At 40.3% G+C, this 21,225-nt stretch overlaps 2 protein-coding genes across 3 annotated transcripts in view; both read right to left on the bottom strand.

The window, feature by feature from the left end:
- Positions 1–212: 212 nt before the first annotated feature.
- Positions 213–13,678, bottom strand: cpsf6 (cleavage and polyadenylation specific factor 6). Of its 2 annotated transcripts, XM_070853737.1 has the most exons (11): positions 13,601–13,678; positions 11,579–11,788; positions 11,266–11,369; positions 10,994–11,139; positions 10,550–10,723; positions 9,082–9,189; positions 7,497–7,986; positions 7,237–7,352; positions 6,973–7,126; positions 6,653–6,851; positions 213–819 (listed from the first exon to the last, which is right to left on the bottom strand). In XM_070853737.1, exons 1-10 carry the CDS (start codon positions 13,658–13,660, stop codon positions 6,665–6,667), a joined length of 1,749 nt encoding a protein of 582 aa, XP_070709838.1. In that variant the 5' UTR covers positions 13,661–13,678; the 3' UTR covers positions 213–819; positions 6,653–6,664. The 2 variants fall into 2 exon arrangements, with proteins under 2 accessions (XP_070709838.1, XP_070709839.1); XM_070853738.1 differs by lacking the exon at positions 9,082–9,189.
- A 1,352-nt stretch (positions 13,679–15,030) lies between these two features.
- cacna2d4a (calcium channel, voltage-dependent, alpha 2/delta subunit 4a) overlaps positions 15,031–21,225 on the bottom strand; it is an 83,889-nt gene continuing 77,694 nt past the window's right edge. The window contains exons 34-40 of the mRNA XM_070853484.1: positions 21,154–21,206; positions 19,985–20,040; positions 19,500–19,520; positions 18,895–19,015; positions 17,928–18,055; positions 17,256–17,326; positions 15,031–16,608 (exon numbers count right to left, since the gene is read on the bottom strand). Coding sequence (XP_070709585.1) covers positions 16,516–16,608; positions 17,256–17,326; positions 17,928–18,055; positions 18,895–19,015; positions 19,500–19,520; positions 19,985–20,040; positions 21,154–21,206 — 543 coding nt within the window. The 3' untranslated portion in view covers positions 15,031–16,515. The remainder of the gene's footprint in view (positions 16,609–17,255; positions 17,327–17,927; positions 18,056–18,894; positions 19,016–19,499; positions 19,521–19,984; positions 20,041–21,153; positions 21,207–21,225) is intronic.

The following is a 21,225-nucleotide window of genomic DNA, read 5'->3' on the forward strand; positions in this document are numbered from 1 at the left end:
GTCTTACCTTGTAAAGGTTTTGTCCATTTGAATAAAATAACATAAAACAACAAAAAGGAAGAGAGGGCCCTATTTTATCAAACTTGCTAATACAGCTAAAAATCTTCAAACTAAATGTAGACAAATTCAATATGAAAAACAGTTTGCAGTCCAAAATATACATTTAATATAAATGAGCCAAACATATAGAGGAATTCACCAAATGCATTGAGTACCTCAGTAAACATTTTTTATTACAACACCATCTAGTTTTTAATCAAAAGCAGAGAGACATTTACAAACATATTAACCATGAAAAGAATAAATGAGAATGAGCAGGAGGGGAGGGGAGAAAACATCACATATGTACCCTATAAAAACGGATCTCTAAACTGAATGTACACAGTACAGCGAGCCAAGGAAAAATAAAAAAACAAATAGGATGTAATGTTGTGACTTCTAGTGGGGGAGTTGTGTGGGCCATTTTATTGTTTCTTTGCAAAAAAAAAAAGCTTCACGTAGTCATCTTCATGTCAAATAAAACATCATAAAAATAAAAGAGCTGTTTGGAAAGTTTCTTTTCTTTCATCTTTAGTTACCATGAGTATAGATGTTTGGATAACATAGCCTTACACTGGTCAGGGTCTTCCATCCACTGCTCTTAGTCAGGCAGACAAGATGAACAGACAGAGAGAAGGATGGGTAGAGACGGAGAGGAGAGATGGAGGGGTGGAGGAAGAGGTGGTGGTTGTAATCCTGTCCGGTCATGCAGGGTGGGGAGGTGGCGGCGCACTGAAATTCTCCCTCCTTTTCCTTCCATCCATCCTTGATCCTCGTTAGCTGAAAGGTGTCAAAACGAAGGGTGGAGTTTGGTTTCGAGGCAGCCCAACAGTGAACACTTTCCCCACCCCTCACCACTAAACCTCTAGACTACACGCACATAGTGCACACCAGGGCTGGGTTCAATTCACCATCACTTTGAGCCGCAAGGCTGGACTTCATCAAAGTCCGCCTCCTGAAAAATGTATCGTGACATGGGCCGTGTGGTCATGACAACGTTTAAAGTCTCTGAAAACAAGCCATATAAATGGCAGACTTCTGTTAGGACACTGGTTTCACTAAATGCTCCGTTGAGTGTGTATTGCCCCCAGCCCCAGCACAGACACAGGGAAACATGTCATGCAAACTTGAACAGGAAATATTTTAAGGCAGATTTGAAATCTCAGTCAATACACACGGCAGAATATCAATATTCAGTCAAGTTTATGCCTAAATGCAATGTTTTAGAAACACAAGTTTGAAATGGTTTGTATGTATGTTAAGTAAATTCATATATAAATGCTTGCACGTTACATGTAGCTCTTTTGACAGTAACTCACATGTAAAATGTATCTCTAAAAACTCAGGATAGTGAAGTTGGACTTCTTTTGTAAAGAAGTGTCTACAGTCAAAATGTTCATAAAGTCTGAAGGACAAAGCTACATTGGGTTGAACAACACTAATCCTCTTCAATTGTGGGCAGCTTACTTTCTTAGGTCTTTTAAAGGTAAGCTTGTAGGACACGGGCCATTGGTAGTTGTATTTTCATATCTTGACAACAAATCAGTTAAGTAATAATTTATCCTGTGTTAGCCATTTCTCATAAGTATAGCAAAATAGACCCTATGTTTGTCATTCAGCTACTTCAAAAACATATTTTACCTAAATGGGCATGAGGTACACAGCTAAATACTTAACACTGAAAACTTGAATCCCTGTCACATACCAGAGAAACAGTGCATGACTGGTTGCAACACAGCCCTTTTTTTCAGGAAATTAACCAATACAGGAGAAAAAGACACAGAAAGGACAAAGAGTTGAAGATCAAAACACAAAACTACGAGGAGAAAGGCACGCATCTGAATCAGGCACAACAGGTGATACTCTGCCACAGCCGCCCACAATCACCCACTTACTTTTTTTTTCAAAAACATATAACATGTAATTAAGTATAACCCTTTATGGTCTAGTAAACAATGCCAGTGAATGAAGTGCAATATTTTGTACTTATAATTGAGAAAGACAGAGTCGAGCATGCAAGGAAGAGGAAACCGGAAAGGCAACAATCATAATCACAGTTATAAATGGCAGCAGCAATGGTCAATCAACAATGGTCCACTGACCTGATCACAATTGAACCCAATTTGAAGTACCTCTTAACAGAAATATTCAATTTATCAGATGAAATGACAACAATTCTGATACAGAAAGTCATTTCAAATTCACTCACTATTCTTATCAATTTTTTGCTTTACAGGATGAATTACAACTGGTATCTACACCAAAAAGGCCTCACTTACAGGCAAGTACAGATTAGTTTACATGGTTCAAAGGTTCAAATGCATGTTGAAACTTTCGATTAGTAGAAAAGGGCCGTTTTACATGGCTGCAGATAAAAACAGTTCAGCCAACAATAACAGTATTTTACACAACACAAACTCAATGTGTCACTATTATTTATAATAGTGAGCCAATTAAAGCCTCTAGTACAACTATTGACCTATAACATCCAGTACAAGTGGGAATGGGCATGACTGAGCTGTCCATAGGCAAATTACATCCATACAGACTACCAAATCTTTTGCCTGTTGAATTTATGTTCATTATAGATAATAATAGTTAATGGAACATATCAAAATGTGTAGCAGTGTGTCAGCTAATACAGCATGGAAATGAAACAGTTCAGAGTCAAACCAGGGTCAAGCAGTGCATGAAATACTGTCAGCCCTCTAAGTTGTTGATACTTACCATAAAAAAAAATCCTTTTTACAAATAATATTTGGACATTATAGCATGCCTGTGGGCATCACCTTTGATTCCCACTTTTGTACTTTTAGTTGCTGTGACAACTACATCACTACTTTGTTGGCCATAATAACCTGAGAACATTTCTAAAGAATTCCAATTCTTCAGCTGCATTAGCTGAGCCAAATTGTGTCAAAAACCATACCTTGCCCTGAGGCCATCTCTTTCAGTCACATATATTCAAGTCTCTTTACATCTATTCAAGTATGAATTCTATTGCCTGTTATTTTAATGGACATGAATACCTATTGCAGGCCTGCAACTGAAACTCCGATTGACCCTGGTTTAAAATGAGAAAATAGCACGCTTGTTTGAAAAGGACATAAGGGCTGTGAACCCCAAAACACACACACCTACAGACAGACTAAAGAGATAGCATAAAAAGTCATTTCAGCCTAGTGCAAACAGTGTATACCCCCCACCCTGCCATGGTAATATGGGACAACAGATAAAACAGTGTTAAAGGACATCTGGACACAACAAATAGCCATACTACTATAAGGGATAAAAAAACAATATGCTTAATTTTTTTTCTGACTTCCATGCTCTGGGATATCAGACTGAATGTGCAAAAGTGGATTTTGATCTATTGGTCTTTAGTCATTTCATTTAGACACACATTTTGGTAAAAATATACTCAAAAACATTTTTGGCATCTACATATTCCCAAAAGTTATTAAGCCTTGTGCCCACGGGGAATCTCTTATCTAACCGAGATAACAAAATGTGTGTTAGATGACACTACAGTGACTGATGTTGCAATTCTACAATGAAAATGCAGTGCTTAAAAAGGGTTTGACAATAGCTGTTGCTACTGTGAAAATGTACAAATTATATGCTTTATGTGAAGGAATACAAGGCCAACTCTGTTTTAATACATTTAGAATTTGTAAAGAGGTTTCCAGTGGACACAAAGTCTTACTTTTCAGTAAAAATAGGGTGGAACAAATATTAGATTAACTTAGCTGGAGTTGACAGCTAACGGTGGGACAACTCTACATTATTTCTATCACATGACAAATTAGTGAGACACTAAATCACTAAATTATACTCGGTTTAGATTTTGTCTGCTTTTTGAATTCAGCAACTCTACAAGCAAAACCACCCCAGTTAATATTTCTCAGTATGAGTGAAACTGAGGCACAAAAAATGCATTTATAAGAAATGTGTCTTCAGTATAGAGCATATATCCTGCTCTGTGAGCACACACATCCGCATCTGTCAAAGTGAATTACGTTCATGATTGAAAGCTCATTCAAAATTATGAGAAATATTATTTGGGGTGATGCATAACTGTACATCTGAGGGGTCCATGTAACCTACTAGTCTCCGTTCTATGAGGACTGGTTTATACACAACACCACAGACATCACGGTGCTTTGGCAATTAAGGACATCACAACGACAAACAAAGACGTTCAAACCAGATATTTCAACTGCAGTTCCAAAACTTTACACATATCATAATCTTGTTCAACATGCAAAAGGAAGAAAACATCTTCCCACAAATATTATAAAATCATTAGTGAGAGCCTAACAACTAGAATCCAGGAAAAACACAAGCCCGTCTAAGAGTATTAGCCGAAACAAGTTTGAGAGCAACACACCATTGATCATGTGGAATCAATATTACTTGTGTACAAGCTGGTGTAAAGCAGTTTCAGATAAATGAATCTACAACTCATCCATGACATGACTTCACATCCAAAAAGCCAGCAAAACACTTTATGCTATGAGCCAAAATACGTTTCTGATCTCTTGCCAACCTAAGATTTATCATTTAAACACTGCAGCCGAAACTGAACCCATTTCAGTGTACACAAGTGTCATAAAAACCAAATATTAAAATGTAAATTTCTACCATGCATCTGTCAACAATGACAAGTAACAAATAACATATTAGCATGAAAACTATTTAGAAGTTCTCAAAGATAAAATCATGATTTCCTTCTGATTTACTACAGACAACAAAACTAAAAATTAAATGATGGTCTGATAACGAGCACAAAAACTTGAGATCTGAAAACAGATTTTCTGACCCTGGGTCGTGAAAGCCAAACTTATTGTTCCATGTTTACACATGATTTAGTTTTGACAATAATATGCCTGTAAGATACTGCAATTGATTATGTGCTGATCCTTACTGTAAATTATTTGATCAATGTTCAAAGCCACTGATAAATCTGAGCACAGTAATGATTTTTTTGTTTTTCTTTTGATCTTTGTACTTAAATTACATTATGTGTACTAAGGGAATCAACATCTGGACATCACACGAACATCTATTTTCGGCAGAACATGATATCAAAAGGTATGGATATTTTTTTCACTTTACCCCAACATCTTAAATTGAGGTACAATGGTTCAAAAGTGAGCAACGCAAGGCTACAAAACATTCAGTGTGACAAAAGTAAAATGTCAGGCAATATTACTGACATGCAAATACGGCATAATCACATTCTTCTGTGTCCAAAAATCATCAGATAGACACTGTTTGATAAATGTTCACCTTTTGGGAATTATAACATTGCAATGATACTTGTATTCTTTTAAACTGAAGTGGTAATTTGCATACAACATTACTATGCCTGGAACATTTACATAATGTAAATTGGTCAACTACATGCTGAACATTGAAATTTTTTTCTTCTAAACATACAATAAAATCTGAACAAATAGACCACACAAAATACTAAATCTGTATGAGATGAGGAGTATTTTGACATCTGAAACCTGCCATCAGTCGACAAACTATTTTTACAAGTACACTGACAAACCAACTCAGCAGTCACAGTACACTTTAGTTAGCTTTAACTCACATGTAATGAAATGGCAAGTAAGTATTGAACCCTTGACGTTCAAGTCAGAAATTTCTCAACTTTTTTTGGTCCACTGGCCATGGCTGCTGGTAAAACCAAAAGATTTGATCATTTTAACTTTTAATGGTCCAGACAGATGTTCAAAGTTGTCTGAACTGCTAAAAAGGCAGGACTTGTACAAAACCTTACCGACCACAGACAAACGTGTACAAACAGCAGGTTGGTACTACTTTCTTGCCATGCACACATCCATGCCAGAGAGCTCATTCTTTTATTTTGAAATTTATTTGGCAGAACACAAAAATTTCAGCTGACAAAATGTTCCAAATGACCAGCTTCTGAGGCATGTAGACCAAAAAGTAACAATGTATCCACAAAGTCACAGTTTACAGTAACTGTCAGTGTGTTGGCTGATTTGGGGAGAACCACAGCATAGATACAACTCTTACAATCCCCTCTGTGCAAAGCAGCATGCTGAATACATCGAGTGTGTATTACACACGTTGTTTGAAAGACCAAGTACACAATAACACAACTATGATCACCAATTGTGAAATTTTAGACTTACCTTCCACCTACCTGAAACCAACAGACCGAGTTTTAGAAGTCTTTCCTTTGCTTACCTCATCTCTCCATGTCCCCTTTCTCAAAAATTCAGTCATTCTACAATGTAAATTCTACAAAACGTATAAGCTTTAACACCATTTGACCTTATTTCTAAAGTTTTAGAAATCTTAAAGAAATTTTTAATGGCTTATGTGTGACTGTACTCGGGGCAAAAACAATATTCCTGTTATTCTAGACAGCAAATTTGGGCTCTGAACTAAACTGAAGCCTTTGTGAGCAATCAGAGCAGACTTTTGTAAACCCAACACTCGTGTTTTCTTCTTCTGCCATGTGGTTTGGGTTACTGCAGCCTAAATTAAAGTGGCTCAGCTCAAGTCTAAGACAAGTGTAGTGATGAAGAACACAGAAGAGAGCTTATGACAGCATGGGAAAAGTTGTACCCACCTTCCTTCTCATCTAGCGGTGTCGGTACTCCCTCTCCCTCTCCCTCTCTCGGTCTCGGTCCCGGTCCCTCTCACGGTGGCGGTCCCGCTCCCGACTGCGTTCTCGGTAATAGTCCTCATGCCGGTCTCGACTGCGGGACTTGTGTCGTCGGCTCTTTTCTCTGGAACGGCTGTGGTCTCGTTCCCTGGAACGCTCTCGCCTGGCACACACAGAAAAACTTCATTGGACTGAGGGGGTTCAAAGTTTAATAGTCTCTGAACTCTTTGATCTTTGAACTCCAGTGCTACATGCCATAGCAACTGCGGTAAATTAAATCTTACCTGGAGGCGGAGCCGTAGCTTTTTGACTCAATGCCATGGAGACAGTCCTGCAGGGAACTGATGAGGACCTTACAGCGGTCGTCTGCTGACACTTTGGACTGTTTAATCAGACTGATGGCTGTCACCAAGGTCTCTATGGCACTGCCATAGTCAGCTACAGAGAACATAAGGTTGTATTAAACTTTAATTGGCTCTCAGTTTTTGTCTTGGTGGTGAAAAATCTGAGCACATCCATATTAAGCACCCGTGTAGCATGTGTCTTACCTGCACTGGCGTCAGACACCGCTCTAGATATGGCGCTGGAGGAGATGGCTCTGTTCCTGTTCATGATCTCCTCAAACTCTGCCTCGCTCAGAGGGGTCCGTGATGCCTCCATTTCTCTGCAAATACACACAATCACACATCATGTTTAGTTCCAGAGTTAAAATAGGCACCGCTGAAACGTGTGGATTTCATGTATTTTCACAACATCATATAAACTTGGTGTATTGATTGTTTGTTCCACCTCCTCCACCAATTCTTACCGGCCTCCTGGGCCATAGTCCCCTCTCTCATACGGTGGTGGGCGTCCATATGGATCGTTTGGTCCAGGGGGGCCCCGGTTGTCGTTGGGAGGCATATTGTTGTTGCCAGGTGGGGGGAAGAAAGCAGGGTTGACATGGGGTGCTGGTGGTGGTCCACCTGGTGGAGGACCTGGCATGTGTGGAGGAGGAGCCAAAGCCATGGGGGGCCCAATGGGGCCTGGGGGACGAGGAGGGAAGGGTCCCGGTGGTGGTGGACCCTGTTGAGGGGGTGGGGGACCAGGGGGAGGGCCGTAACCTGGAGGAGGGGGGCCTGGGGGAAGCGGTCCCATTGGAGGCTGGCCAAACTGACCAGGGAAGAGAACAGGTGGAGGAGGCCTGTCGCCACGATTTGGAGGACCAGCGAGCGGAGGGGGGAGGCCCTGGCCAGGAGGTGGAGGTCCTGGTGGGCCAGGGGGACCTGGAGGAGGACGTGGGGGGCCCTGCATCCCACCTAAAAGAAATCACAAGGGACAAAATAGAAGTGCATGAGACGAAGTAAGATCTAGTGAATTCGTTATGTTTTGTCTGTTACAGCAGGTACATCTCTCCCCAACATTATTGAGTTTGACAGCGAAATCACAAAGACTTCTTCCACTTGAAAATAATTTAAGGTTTAAAACAAAAGCGCATACTGGCTCGGCTGACTTATCAGTCAAGCTCTACTTCTAATATCCTGTAGAAGCCTGTTTCTGTGTTTTCCTTCAAATGTAAATACCCTTAGGTACCTCTTAAGGCAGTTCAAAGCAGGGACAATGACAGACAGTTAAGGAAGAGCAAGCCATAGCTACAACAAAGGAACAACAAATGTCAAAAAGGCCACACAAAAAAATGCGGCAAATGAAAACGGAAGGCAAAAGAACAGATGATGAGATACACTTATAGCAAATTGTTTGAAGCAGGCTTTCTTTTAAACCAGAGGCCCTGCATGTGAAGCTGGATTCTTTTTCCTGAACACTTGAAGAGAGGGCACACTAGATTAATCCATGCAATGGCCACTAATGAGATGTCAATTAAGACAAGTGAGCAGTACAAATGAGTTTATTCTTGTCCATTAAACATCCTTTGAGGATTGAAGAGTAAAAGAAGTAGATAAGTGCTGTATGTATTTTGATTAGATATAATAATTGCAATAAAAAAACGTTTATTTGGTTTACTGGCCATAGGCAGTATGAATGTGGTAGGCAGAATGCAGGACTGCCTTCGAAACTTGCAGTGTGCTTCTGCTTCTTCAGTCTTAGGATTTCTTTTTTAACAAAATCATTTTCTTTGGTTGAATTTTTTGGTCCAAACTGACCTCAAAAGAAGAAAGCTAAATGGTATTCTTCTCTAAAATATTTTAGTGTGAAAACATTGAAATATTTATTCTGGCCTCATGTGGGGCCAACGGTATTTGATGGAAATTGTCTGTTAAGGGATTTAGGGACTTTGTGAGAGATTCAGCTGTTTTTGGAGCAGTCAACTTTGCTTAACTCCTATGAACAAACAGCTGAGGGTTAGGATAAAAAGGCGATCGATCAAATCAGTCAGATCAATCGAGGTGTTTCACCTCTGCCACGCCAGCTCCCGTTCCTGCCCCCCGGCGGGAAGGGATTGAAACTCATATCCATCAGTGGGCCATCTTGGTGCCTAATCAGATCTGGTCTCATCCCCGAGCCTAATGGGGAAGAAAGCAAACCAATCACAAGTCTTCCCTTAATAAACTTCTGCCTACTAGCTGAAGGCCTGTCACATCCCAGCAGCATGGGGCACCAGCCACTAAGCAAAAGGGGAGATGTGAAAAAGGTGGGATGGAGCTGAAAAAAAGACGCAAAAATGGAAAAAAAAGAGAAAAGCTGGCAACTCCATTCTCTCCTACTATGTGTAAGGCAGCCAATCCGAGATCTGCGGGGAGTTTAAGGTTGGTAGCTTGCCAAGTAAAGCTTTCAGCAAACTGCTCAAGGAATGGTGTTGGAAATTTCAGTGAGCAGAAAACTGCAGCCAGGGAAGGATTATTTGGTCAACTGGGGGTGAAGAGAGAACAAACCAGATGGGGAGGGAAACATGCAAAGACACAGCCCTGCCAGGAAGGATTTAATGGGTGAGAGATCCCTCACAAGAAACACACACTACAGACTAGCCTTGGATCCATGCGGATGTTAGTAGGAGCAAAGCCTGGACTGTGCTAACAGAGCCGCAATGCCAGACAGAGAGCAGAATTTTAATTATCAATCCCACATTAACTTCGAGGCACTTGTCACACTGTGATGATCACTTCAACCTGTTGCACTGCTATATTATAGTAAAACAAATCACCACATGAATGACAAATGCCTGAAAACGAAAACATAAAATTCAAAATATGCAGCCATCTTTTAACAACGCCATTTAAGTCAGGAATCCACTGACCCATAAGCAACAACTGACAGAGCACAACCACTATCAGCGATGATTCCCAATAAACGGATACGTACACATCACATCATGTATGTTGTAGTGAGCTAACTGTGAGTCGTGATGTGTATGGTTTACCAGTGCATCCATCTGTGAATTTTCCCCTACTGCTGAGACTGGAAAATGATTTTATCCACTTCAATGAGAATGGAAACAAAATTCAGCTGGTTTTCCAGTACAAATGCTATCAGGACACAAACATGTTTTCTGCCATGAACGCAATGCGTTTGGTACAGCAATTTCAATGTAACATTCAACACGGACCAATGACTTGAATTTTTTTCCCCATGCGTAGGATAAAAAAAAACACCATTGTTGAAATACCTAAAACAAATTAAGAGACATGTAGTGATTTTCAGTAAATGTCAGTGGCTGAATTAACCTGCCAATGTTCTAACAGCAGGCTACCCTCCCACACTCAGGCTACAAATAATTTCAGTAAATTTAAGAACTGTTTGATATTTACAACACTAGATAAGTATAGTTTAAAATCAGCACTTCCTTCTGACTTCTGCACCTGTTAAATATCATCAGAGGGGCTTTAGCCCTACCGTACTCGCACAAAGACTTGTTACCAGACTAACCAGGGAAGTGTGGTGGTGGCCCTCCAGGCCCTACAGGACCAGGGAAGCGGTCTCCTCCGGGGCCGGGTGGTCCAGGGAACCTGCCTCTGCCTCGACCCATGGGGAAACCTCCACGAGGGCCAGCGCCAGGGGGACCAGCTTTACCTTCCCCAGACATCTGGCCTGACTGGGTACCTGTGAAATGAGGAGATGAGTGTTCTGATTAAATGCATTAAATAATACATTTGTCTGCCTTCCGTCCACACTTGAACACGTCTGGATCAGTGACTGAAGTAATACACGACTGCACGAGTGCCTTTGCAGCAGACAAACTAATGAGCTTTTGCAAATTTCTTTTACACAATCTCTTTATACCAGCATCACAACATACGCGCGTGTTAAATTTACTTCCGCTGAGTGCATTTTTAAACAGACTGATGGCAAGTGTGCACTTGTCCTACTTACTTTTGCGTGACTGCATCTCAAACTGGCTGAGGGACTGTTTGTTGCATGGTGTGACGATGGGATTCTGACCATGGAGCTCCCTCTTTGACAGCAGCTCCATTAACTTCCTGGATGATGCCTCTGACCCAACACAAACCAGTGCAAACCTACAAGTGAAGAGGACATACAGTCAGATTCAGGCAGAATGAAAACAAAAACAAAGTAAATATCCTGACCTATAGCGGGTTGTGCTTTAGTCCAATCATGTAACAAAAACATAACAAAAAGCTCACCCTTTTGACTGGCCATTGGCTCTGTTTTCAAAGAACTTGATCTCCAACACATCTGTGATGCCTACCGACCGGATGGCTTCCGTCAGGTCCTCATCTGTTGTCCACTGTGTAAAAGCACAGCATCATCAGGATAAATGTACAGCTTTTAACACTAACGACAACTTGCAGATACATTTGTAGGTCTATATTTGGCATTACACAAGATTTCTTTGTCTTTAATGGCTTTACTTTAAAGAAAATGTTTCAGAGCATATGGCATCCAAACTTTCTTGTACATGTATAAGCAGTCTGCACAGAATTTTCTGATACCCACCCATGTGAGGTTTCCTATGTACAGAGCAATCCTTTTGCCTGTGTAGGTGTATACCACGTTGGGCGGGGCACTCTTCCCTCCCTCTGCACCGCCTGGCGCAGGCAGTGTGTCCAAGTAGTCGCGGTCTTCTGGAGCATCACCATTGTTGGCCGATGGCGATATTACATCATCATAAAGGTCAATCTGCTCATGAACCGGGTAGTCAGCTTCCTGTTAAGCAAGATAGGAACCGTTCAGTGACTTCCACCACATCGATTACATACATGTCATCTGTGGGTGTGCGTAATCTGATAAAGCTGCACAATATTTAGTTCCAAACTGTGTAGAACCAGATAACGTTTTAATTTTTCCATCACATTCAGAACACACTACAGGGAGATAGTTTAGTGTTTTAGTTTTCTTGCAGCCGTATGTGGTGGGATAAGAAATCCTGATGATTAGATGTGCAATAAATATTATCAATTTGAGGAAATGTGGGTATTGTCGTTTCCATCCACGAGGCCATTTCTTTCTGTTACTTCAACAGGGCTAATTATGTCCAAAGTCTCAATGCTGACAGTGTACAGATCACAGGCATAAACGCAACAACTGTTTCTCACTTACATATCAGTGTTGGAGTATGCTGTAAGTTGGCAGACATGCAAAAAATTAACTGCAATCACTGGATACATTTAGACGGATGTAAATTGATAACCTCAAAAATGTATTTTTAAAAAAAAAAACATTTGTAACTTTCCCCGTCGTGGGACCAATAAAGGAATATGGTATCTTACTGTGCCGTTACATTACAGTAAATCCATCTAAGCTGTTTGGCTGTTTATTGCCAAACAGCTAAATAGGCAGACATGTTATGCTACTTATCTTAAAGCACAGTAAACTATACTTCAAGTGCCTGAGGCAAGCAAATACCTAAGTCATATGCTGTGTGCATGTGACCAACAATGTGCAACTGACATTAACAGAGTGCATGCAGAACAGGTTATTGAGGAAATCACAGTCACCTTGTACGTCTGTCTAAATAACATTAAGCTGATCATTGGTAGACTCAGCAGGTTTAATGGACCCTTTTGTCCGTCTCACAGTAATACTAATGCATTACTGACACTCCAACATAAACCACATTAAGAGAACTACGGTCGCTAAAGTGAGACTTTTACTAACTTTTGACAAATACACTGTTTTTTTGCTGTTACGTTGCAGCATGAAGGATACGTGTAACCAACTGATCGGCTTAGTTGATCGCAGGTTTAGTTAAATAATCATGAACGAAACAGCAAGCGGTGCAAGTCCAAGCACGAGCTGCTGAATGCAGCTCAGGAGCGCACACTGGTCTTCATAACACACAACCCAGGAGGACTGTACCGGCAGGACGTTGCGAGATAACTTGGTCACTAAATAACAGACGAATTAATTATTTGCATCCTAGATGGGGCCGATGTGTGTGGAGGAAGAACACAACAAAGCTAGCGTCACCTAGCAGATACATTAATGCTAGAAGAAGCTAGCAGTCAATGACACACAGTATTTAGCTAAATGAGCTTCTAATTCATGTAGGTAACATTTCATACTTAACCATTTAACATTTAAAATAACGCCGTTTCAACCCAAAGTTTGCTTCTATTAGCTAGCTAGCTACCTAGCTAGCTGTCGTAACTTCGTTTGTTTGGCTCATTAGCCCGCCACCGGAGGACAGGCCTCGACCTGTGAGTGCTGAACAATGAAAGCGGCTGCTCTGAGCATTTCCAAACTAATAATACACATTTACAAACTGCATATCAGTTGCTGCATGCTGCATGCACCGTGTTAAATGTCGACAACATCACAGACAACAGCAGCATTTCGCCGCGATAATCGTAGCTGAGGATGCAGGCTTGCAGCATGGTGGAGGCGGGCCTGTATGCCAGAGAGGCTCGTGGGAACAACAGAAGACGCCGCGGTCCGACCACAATAACAAAAAAATATTACATAAATATACAGAAAATAGCAGCATGAGTCGACTCGTGGTGAATGTGGCTCAAATACCTGGCTAAATTCCTCCTCTACGTCGGCGTAGATATCGATGTGATCCACACCGTCCGCCATTTTCCTCTGACCCGTCTCTCTCTCCGCCCGGCGGTGCAGAGCCGCACACAATGAGACAGAGGAGGGCGGGCAGCGCCCCCGGTGGTCAACTGCACTCATTACAACACCACAGAATGATAAATATCAGTCACACAAGCAAGTAGTTTATTCCTGACACTAGAGTTTAACAAGGAGGCTAATATTTGCCCAGAGAATATAAATGTAAAACACAAGATGATGAAATGTTATTTGCTTTCTTATAATTCTGAGGTTAACAGTTCAAATGACCTACTTAGTCCGTCAAAATGTGTGTCTCATAATGTAGACTTGAAACATTACAGGTTTGACTTTCCACCAAATGTATATTGTTGTAATAATTCCTAACATGTAATCATTATTTTCCTGACAGATTGAGAGGATTCAGTCAAGCAAAAAGCAAAACTGAGTGGGTTTATTACCATTATAAGATATGTGTTGCATTGTGTATGCAATGTATGATGTATGCAATGCAATGCAATGTAATATGTAGTATAACCCCACAGAGGCACAGAGGAGAGGTGAGGCTTTTATGACAGAGCACTATTTTTCCTTCATACCCTAAAAAGTGCATAATTGTTTTTTTTGGGCTGAAAACAGAAATCTGACAACTGTACCAGATGATGTTTTATATTCTACTGCAGCATATGAAAATTAATGAAAAAATCCACATACTGCAGACCGTAAATTCAAGGCAAATGCAGTAATACTATAATCACATTACCTACACCTCTTCTGTAAAGCGATATTGTGTAGTTGCAGAGATCTTTGGATTGTACCTGTTGCCTGTGCAGTATCAAAGCTTATTGGGACGTGAGAGCTCACACTGATACTTTAGCTTCAACAGTGCAGATCTAAAGGTTTTGCTTCTACATAAACCATGCTTTATGGATTTCAGGAATTCAATAAAGATGTCCACTGTAACAATTACCCATGAAAATATTTAAAAATCCAGAAAAACCTAAATATCTTTTTGAGATTACTGTGATATTTCACATTATTTTCAAACAATTTCAAGCACTTCCTATTGGCTACAGTATATTTTTCCTTTTTTTTGACTGTGTATCATAAATTGTTGTCAGTGGACAGAAATGATTGGGATTTAATCCACCTCTGTATTAAATAGATAAAAGGTAGATCACCTTCCTTTGATCTATGATAAATGTAAATGTAAATAATAATCTGTGATTATTAGTGGAATTCCTCGACTGGTTCTCTGCTGTTTTAGCCTGGTATTAATGTTAGTATCTTCATATGAGCACTAACGTTAATCACTGACAAACAAAACAGAAACACACTGATGACAAATACAGTACAAAAACAATATGGATAATTTAATTAATTGGTATAAATAATGGCTTCAGTCGATCAACATACAATGTGGACACGTCAACCATACAATATACAGAACATTGTATTGTGGAAATACAAACAAAATTAAAATAAAATCTCAGTAAGACAGAACATATCGTAATGATGCACACCCACACTAAACATGTATCTGAGTCTAGTACATAAACAGGCAAATTCTCAGGCAATTTTGTCATCAGAGATCAACTTAAAGACATGCTTTGTCTTTTGATGCAGAGATACCATAAAAAAAGCTACAGGTACACTCACAGCCCAGAATAATGATGAATGAAATGCTGAAGTTCAAAATTTGAAACCCAAGCAAATAGAAAAATACCCTATGCATTTAGATTCGCATAGTTAATTTACATACACTTCTAAAATGAGGCTATTTTGCAGTATGATTTATTTTTCCATATGACAGTCTTTTTTCCCAGAGTGAGCGTATCCATTTTTGTTTGCTTTCATCATGACTTTATAAAATCAGATTGTTATTTATGTAAAGTAGTAAGTAGCCGTTACATGACCTTGGAGCCTAAGTGAAGTGTAGCATCCTCGTGTTGTCCATGTTGATTGTAGATGTAAAAAACCCTGTGAGAGTTCCAGTTTCCACGGTGGCGCCGATTAAATGAACATAATTGCACACAGCATGTAGAAACACACAGAAAGACACAGCTGATGAAGATAGAAGGCAGACTTCTTTAAAAGATATGTCAAAGAAACACATTTTTTTGGGATGAAATCCAGATTCTTTGATTATATTTTTAAAAAATATTTATGTGGGTTTTACATAACTCTTGATACAGTGCCATCACTCTTTGAAATTTGCAGAAGATTCAGAGAAACTCATTGAAAACAACCCTGTAAAACATCACTTCCAGTAGCAACACTGATGTTAAACAATGTTCACCATATATTGCTGTAGCCCTTCTCGCCCTTCTCTCATTCATTGTTTGAATGAAGTCTGAAGCTGAAGCATTCAGGATGATGAAGTACTCGAGGTGTGCATGCTCGTAGCTGCATATATAATATGCATGTGTGTCTGCAATATTCAGTTCAGTGGGATATGAGAAATGGGACATTTTTCCCCCCTAGTCTTTGCTATGTTGCATCGTGTGACTCATAATCCCCTTTTATCAATGCACGTCATAGCTGCCACCTGCATCTCTTTAGTTCCTTTTCAGTTTGAGATGCAAAGTGGTGTATGAGAAAGTAACAAATGGATAAGTATCCATGGAAACAACAGCCCATTAACTTCCTTTCTTTGCAGTATTTAGTTCAGATTTAATAATTTCCAAGAGTCAACCAATAAAAGCTCAAAAACGACATCAAAGGTCCGTCATCAGAGACCACGTTTGTGGTTGTCTTGAGCAAAATGTGCAGGATTAGTTTAAAAAAAAAAATCCATTTGAGGTGAGTACAACACATCTCGTGATCCCCAGTCTCCTCCTGTTTCATGAAAACGGGTAAAACAGCGACGTTGCCCAACATCAGGAGACAAGTGCCGAGAAGGAGAGACAGGCGAGGAAGAGAGAGGCAGAGAGGGATATAACAGAAGCTCCTCCGCAGTCATTGGCGTTCTCCTACAGAAACAAAACAGGCAACACAGAAGGAGATTTCACCTCAAGCCTCGAATTCTGGTATCAGTTCAGTAAAATCAAGCTAAGTATGATAGCAGATATAGAAGCTGTGATTGACAGAAAACAGCACAATCTCCCAGTTAGAAAATACAATTTGGTGCACAGAACGTGTGGAAGTAAGACAATGACAGGAGGTGTGTTTTATCATAATTAGGTTATGAAAAGATAAGTGCATTTAACGGGGTAGTGGAGTCAAATGTAGGCAATACAGCAAACTTTTACTGTCTTGAGTGATGCTGTTTGAGCTAGAGATTGTACTTTAGCATTTTCTGTATGCCCACCATAAGGAAATGATGTCAATAGTTTAATGCTGGAATCAGACATTCTGAGCTTTTTACATGAGCCAAAATACATTGTGGAGGAATTATGGCAATACCACAGCGCTTTTTATGTTCCCTCTGGTCATTTAGCAACAATGACAAAAATATTTGCTCCTTTCTAATTCATAGGCAGCCCACTTTCATGAAAAGACCATCTTTCCAGCAGTGAAGTACTTCTTTAAAATTTCAAGAAAATCAACACTTGGTTAAAGGCTGCAGAAGCTGGTTGACACCAAGGTCGTTCACGGCGTGGACCGAACAGAGGCTGACCTGGGGGTGGTAGGAGTGGCAGGATTCGGGACGTCTGCGAATCTTCTGGGACCTCATCCTGTCACACTTCACTGAGGCATTATGTACAGCGGGGTCAAGGGGCAACTACAGGAAACTGAGGTTTCTTTTGAATTATCATTCAAATATTGATTTCACACTCAAAACAACATATTTTACAAATGTACCCTGGGCACACACCGGGCCTCAGAATTTAAGGGTGTGACAAAAGCTTAATCAAAGCACAATCATAGTGCTCATTAGTGGGAAGCTGGTAAGAGATCACATCCTTGCTGCAACATTAGTGACTCCTGCTTGTTGTTCTGTCTGCACCCTCTGCAGAGCAAGAGAGGGAGTCTGCAGCAACAGGGACTGAGGTAAACAGAAAGTCAAACTGATTATGCTTAAAGATACATGTTGGCCACTTGGGCTACATAATCATACTGTACTTTTAAAGGTACAAACATGAAGTACAGATGTGCTCCACTTTATTCTGCCACTTACATGCCAGTGAGTTATGTAATGAAATATTACCTGCTCTGCCAAACCTGAAAAGTGTGCTTGTGCTCAGCAGCTCCCAGTGTGAATTGCCAGCGTGAATGTAAAAGCAGGGCGGTGCTGTGATAAATCAAAACAAGCGCACTCTGAACCAGCATGCCTCATGAATATCAAAACACCAAAGGATATATTTGACTTCCTTGGGCTCCATGGTGATGGGGGGGTACTGTCTGGAGCAGTCACAGTCTGCCTGCACCACCAGCAACAGCAGGTTGCTCTCTGGTATCTGTTGCACCACAAACATCCTGACGCAAACAAACACACGCATAGACAAAGTGTGAAAATGTGCACACACAAAAGCACAGAGAAGGAGAGCCTCTTGTGTACTGTATGATGTTAACGCTTTATTCTGTAAGGGCGCCGAGCCAGGGCAGATATAACATCCACAGTGACTGGACACTGATAAAAAATATTAATAATAACATGAAAAACTCCAAATACTGTTTGACATAAGAATTTATAGGATTAATTCTATGGGAAAAATAAATTAGCAAATTCACTTTATCACATTGACTGGTTGTTCTGGATAATAAAAAGAACTTGTCGAGCAGTGGTTCTGTAAGCGTTTATGCTGCTTTATACCTCTTTTGGCCTGATGAGGGCGTTCACACTCAACCTATGATCACAAACCTCCTGAAATAAGAGTTACCACAGCACCACCATCTCTCTTTAAAACACACACACACACACACACACACTCCCCCTCCTCAAGCCCAAGCTCCCACTGCTTTTCCATCTCTGTTTCCGTCACCAACTCTCCCCCATCTCTGTTTTTTTCATTTACCTCTCTTAATACTTTCTCTCAGTTCTCCAGTCTCTCTCTCTCTCTCTCTGTCTCTCACTCTCCACATGCTTCTCGGTCTTTCTATAACCTTGTACACCCTCATCTAATTCTCTTCCTTTCTACTTATTTCCCCTCTTCCTGATACTCTTGTATAAACACACACTGCTCTCAGTATACAGACCAGAGCAAAGCCGTAGAAGATGGATTTTGGGGGGGCAATTTAATAAGACTGGTCGAGGGCTTAGAGAGGACTGCACTGCAGATTTGTGCGTGCGTAAGTGTGCATGTGAGTGCGCTTACTTTTGGCAGCGTCCGCACTTAATAATGCTGTTGGTCTCCTTGACTGATGGCTCGTAGACAAAGCTGGGGTACTCTGTGTCACACGGCTGCAGGATGTCCCCTTTTTTCTTATGAGCTGAGGCTAATAGAAAAATAGAAATGGGTCATGTGTTGACGTTGGGAATATGAATGAGTGTGCGTGGAAGTGTATGTGCGTCATTGTGTTGTTGATTGACAGGCTGAAACTCTTTAACAGGAGAACTCTGGGTACTATTTAAATGCTACACATTCGGTGTCTGTGTACAGGTAAAATGATGAGTTTGAAAACAGAAGGAAGAGCTGCAATAGTTTGCTGAAATTTCACGCGTCTGGTTGTGAGCTATGTTTTCAGTCTGACTTCCGCAGAATTACATTTATTTCAGTCTAAATCTATTCTTATTCTTTGTTTTTGAACCTGCCAAGTGTGCCTGCTCCCACTGAAATTGACTTATGCAATCAGACACACCAAATTCCATTTTGTTTGAAGTATACAACAAACGCTACATCACACATGAAACACAAAACGCAAAAAGGGGATTTCACAGCTCGCAGATCGTCCTCAAAAAAACTACAAGACAGATACTCACACACGCTGAAAGATGCCTTGGCTGAATGGAGGGATGATGATGATGATGATGATGATGATGATGATGATGTGGAGTAGCAGGAAGAGTGAGTGGATGATTGACAGGTGGAGTAATGAGGAGTGTGATTGATGGAGAGAAAGAGGCAGATGAGAGGTGAGAGGATCAGAGGAAACAATGTTGTTTTTCCATAATGATGAAAATGTAGTTTTTTTTTGAGTGAGCGAAGGGTTGATGGTGAGTATTCATGCCAATATTTAAATATTATTTGAGATCTATGAAGAACTTATTTGAAATCCATGTAGATGGTATGTGTATTATTGATTAAAATAAAAGGTACAGGCAAAGATTGCAGTGATCCAGATCTGCTCTGAGGGTTTACAGAATATACTTGACATATACATTTCGAAGCACATGTGGAAGGACGTTTGTCTTCAAGATGGACAGAGTTTGACCTTAACTGGCACATTTTTTCTTGCAGAGCTCACCGTCAGCGAAATGCTCCGTGTGCCAGAAGCCACAGATATTAAACTCCAGGAGAAACCTTGTGAGGAAGAGAGCAGAGCAGAGAGTGGTCACAGAGAGAGGCAGTCAATTAGGTGGCCATCATTACAGACCAAAGCAGATTGCATGCAGCTTCCAAAAACTGGGCCAGGATCCAACATTTTGTCATGGGAATATTAAAATGGGTCCTCAAGTTATTCAGCAGTAATTGGTATCTTTGGTAGACATTTTTTTCTTAACTGGATAACCAGGCTGTTCTTTTTAATGAAGCTGTTGGATGCTGGATGTCACAGTGACTTTACCCTTAGCAAGTAACTACAGTAAAAACGGAAGCTGTTTTTCTTACTAAAACAAGGCCCCTTTATAAATGACCCTTGATCCAATTTCAGTTGATACCTTTAAGGCAACAGCTCAACATTTTGGGAAATATACTTATTTGCTTTCTTGCATAAAGTTAAATGAGAGGATTGATACCACTCTCATGTCTGTACAGTAAATATGAAGCGATTGTCATTAAGCTTAAAAGCTTGTCAGACAAAGGTATCAAAATATTCCATCTCTAAAGCTCATTAATTAACACGTTATGTCTTGTTTGTTTAATCCATAAAAAAGGGTGTAAAGACTTTAAAGACGAAACGTTGTGGTTTTGGTGCCGGTTATTTCTTGTCCGGCATGGTATCCTGAAGTCTTGTTGTCACTGTGAGATTACCGGAAAAAACTGGAGACTATAAATAGTTACAGTTATGCACACAATTTCCCATAAACCAATGAATTCTTTTTTTTAAGGGATTAAACAAACAAGATATAACATGGTAATTAAGGAGCTTTACTGATGCTGGCAGGTGGATTTTGTTTGCTTGAAACACAGTCTAGCTGTTCCCCCTTTGATTGTTGTTAGCGTGAGCTTCACATTTTACCAAACAGACAGGAGAGTGGTATTGATCTTCTTATCTAACTCTCAACAAAAAGCGAATAGGCCTTTTTCCAAAGTGTCTGATCATTCCTCTAATAATTTTGTATTGTCAACCAAGAAAAAAAACTTTTACACAAAAAACAGATTTCACTGAATTTGACACGTAACAGCACATTTTCAACAACAATCCCTTTTTATTTTGGATATACTGACATTCTGGTTGCCCCTAGCAACACTTACAGTAGGAAGTTGGAGAGGAACCACTTGAGGGCTGAAGCCAAACCATACAGAGGCTGAAGAAATAGACAGATA

This window comes from Pempheris klunzingeri, chromosome 22 (genome assembly GCF_042242105.1).
Source record: "Pempheris klunzingeri isolate RE-2024b chromosome 22, fPemKlu1.hap1, whole genome shotgun sequence".
Classification (NCBI taxonomy): Eukaryota; Metazoa; Chordata; class Actinopteri; order Acropomatiformes; family Pempheridae; genus Pempheris; species Pempheris klunzingeri.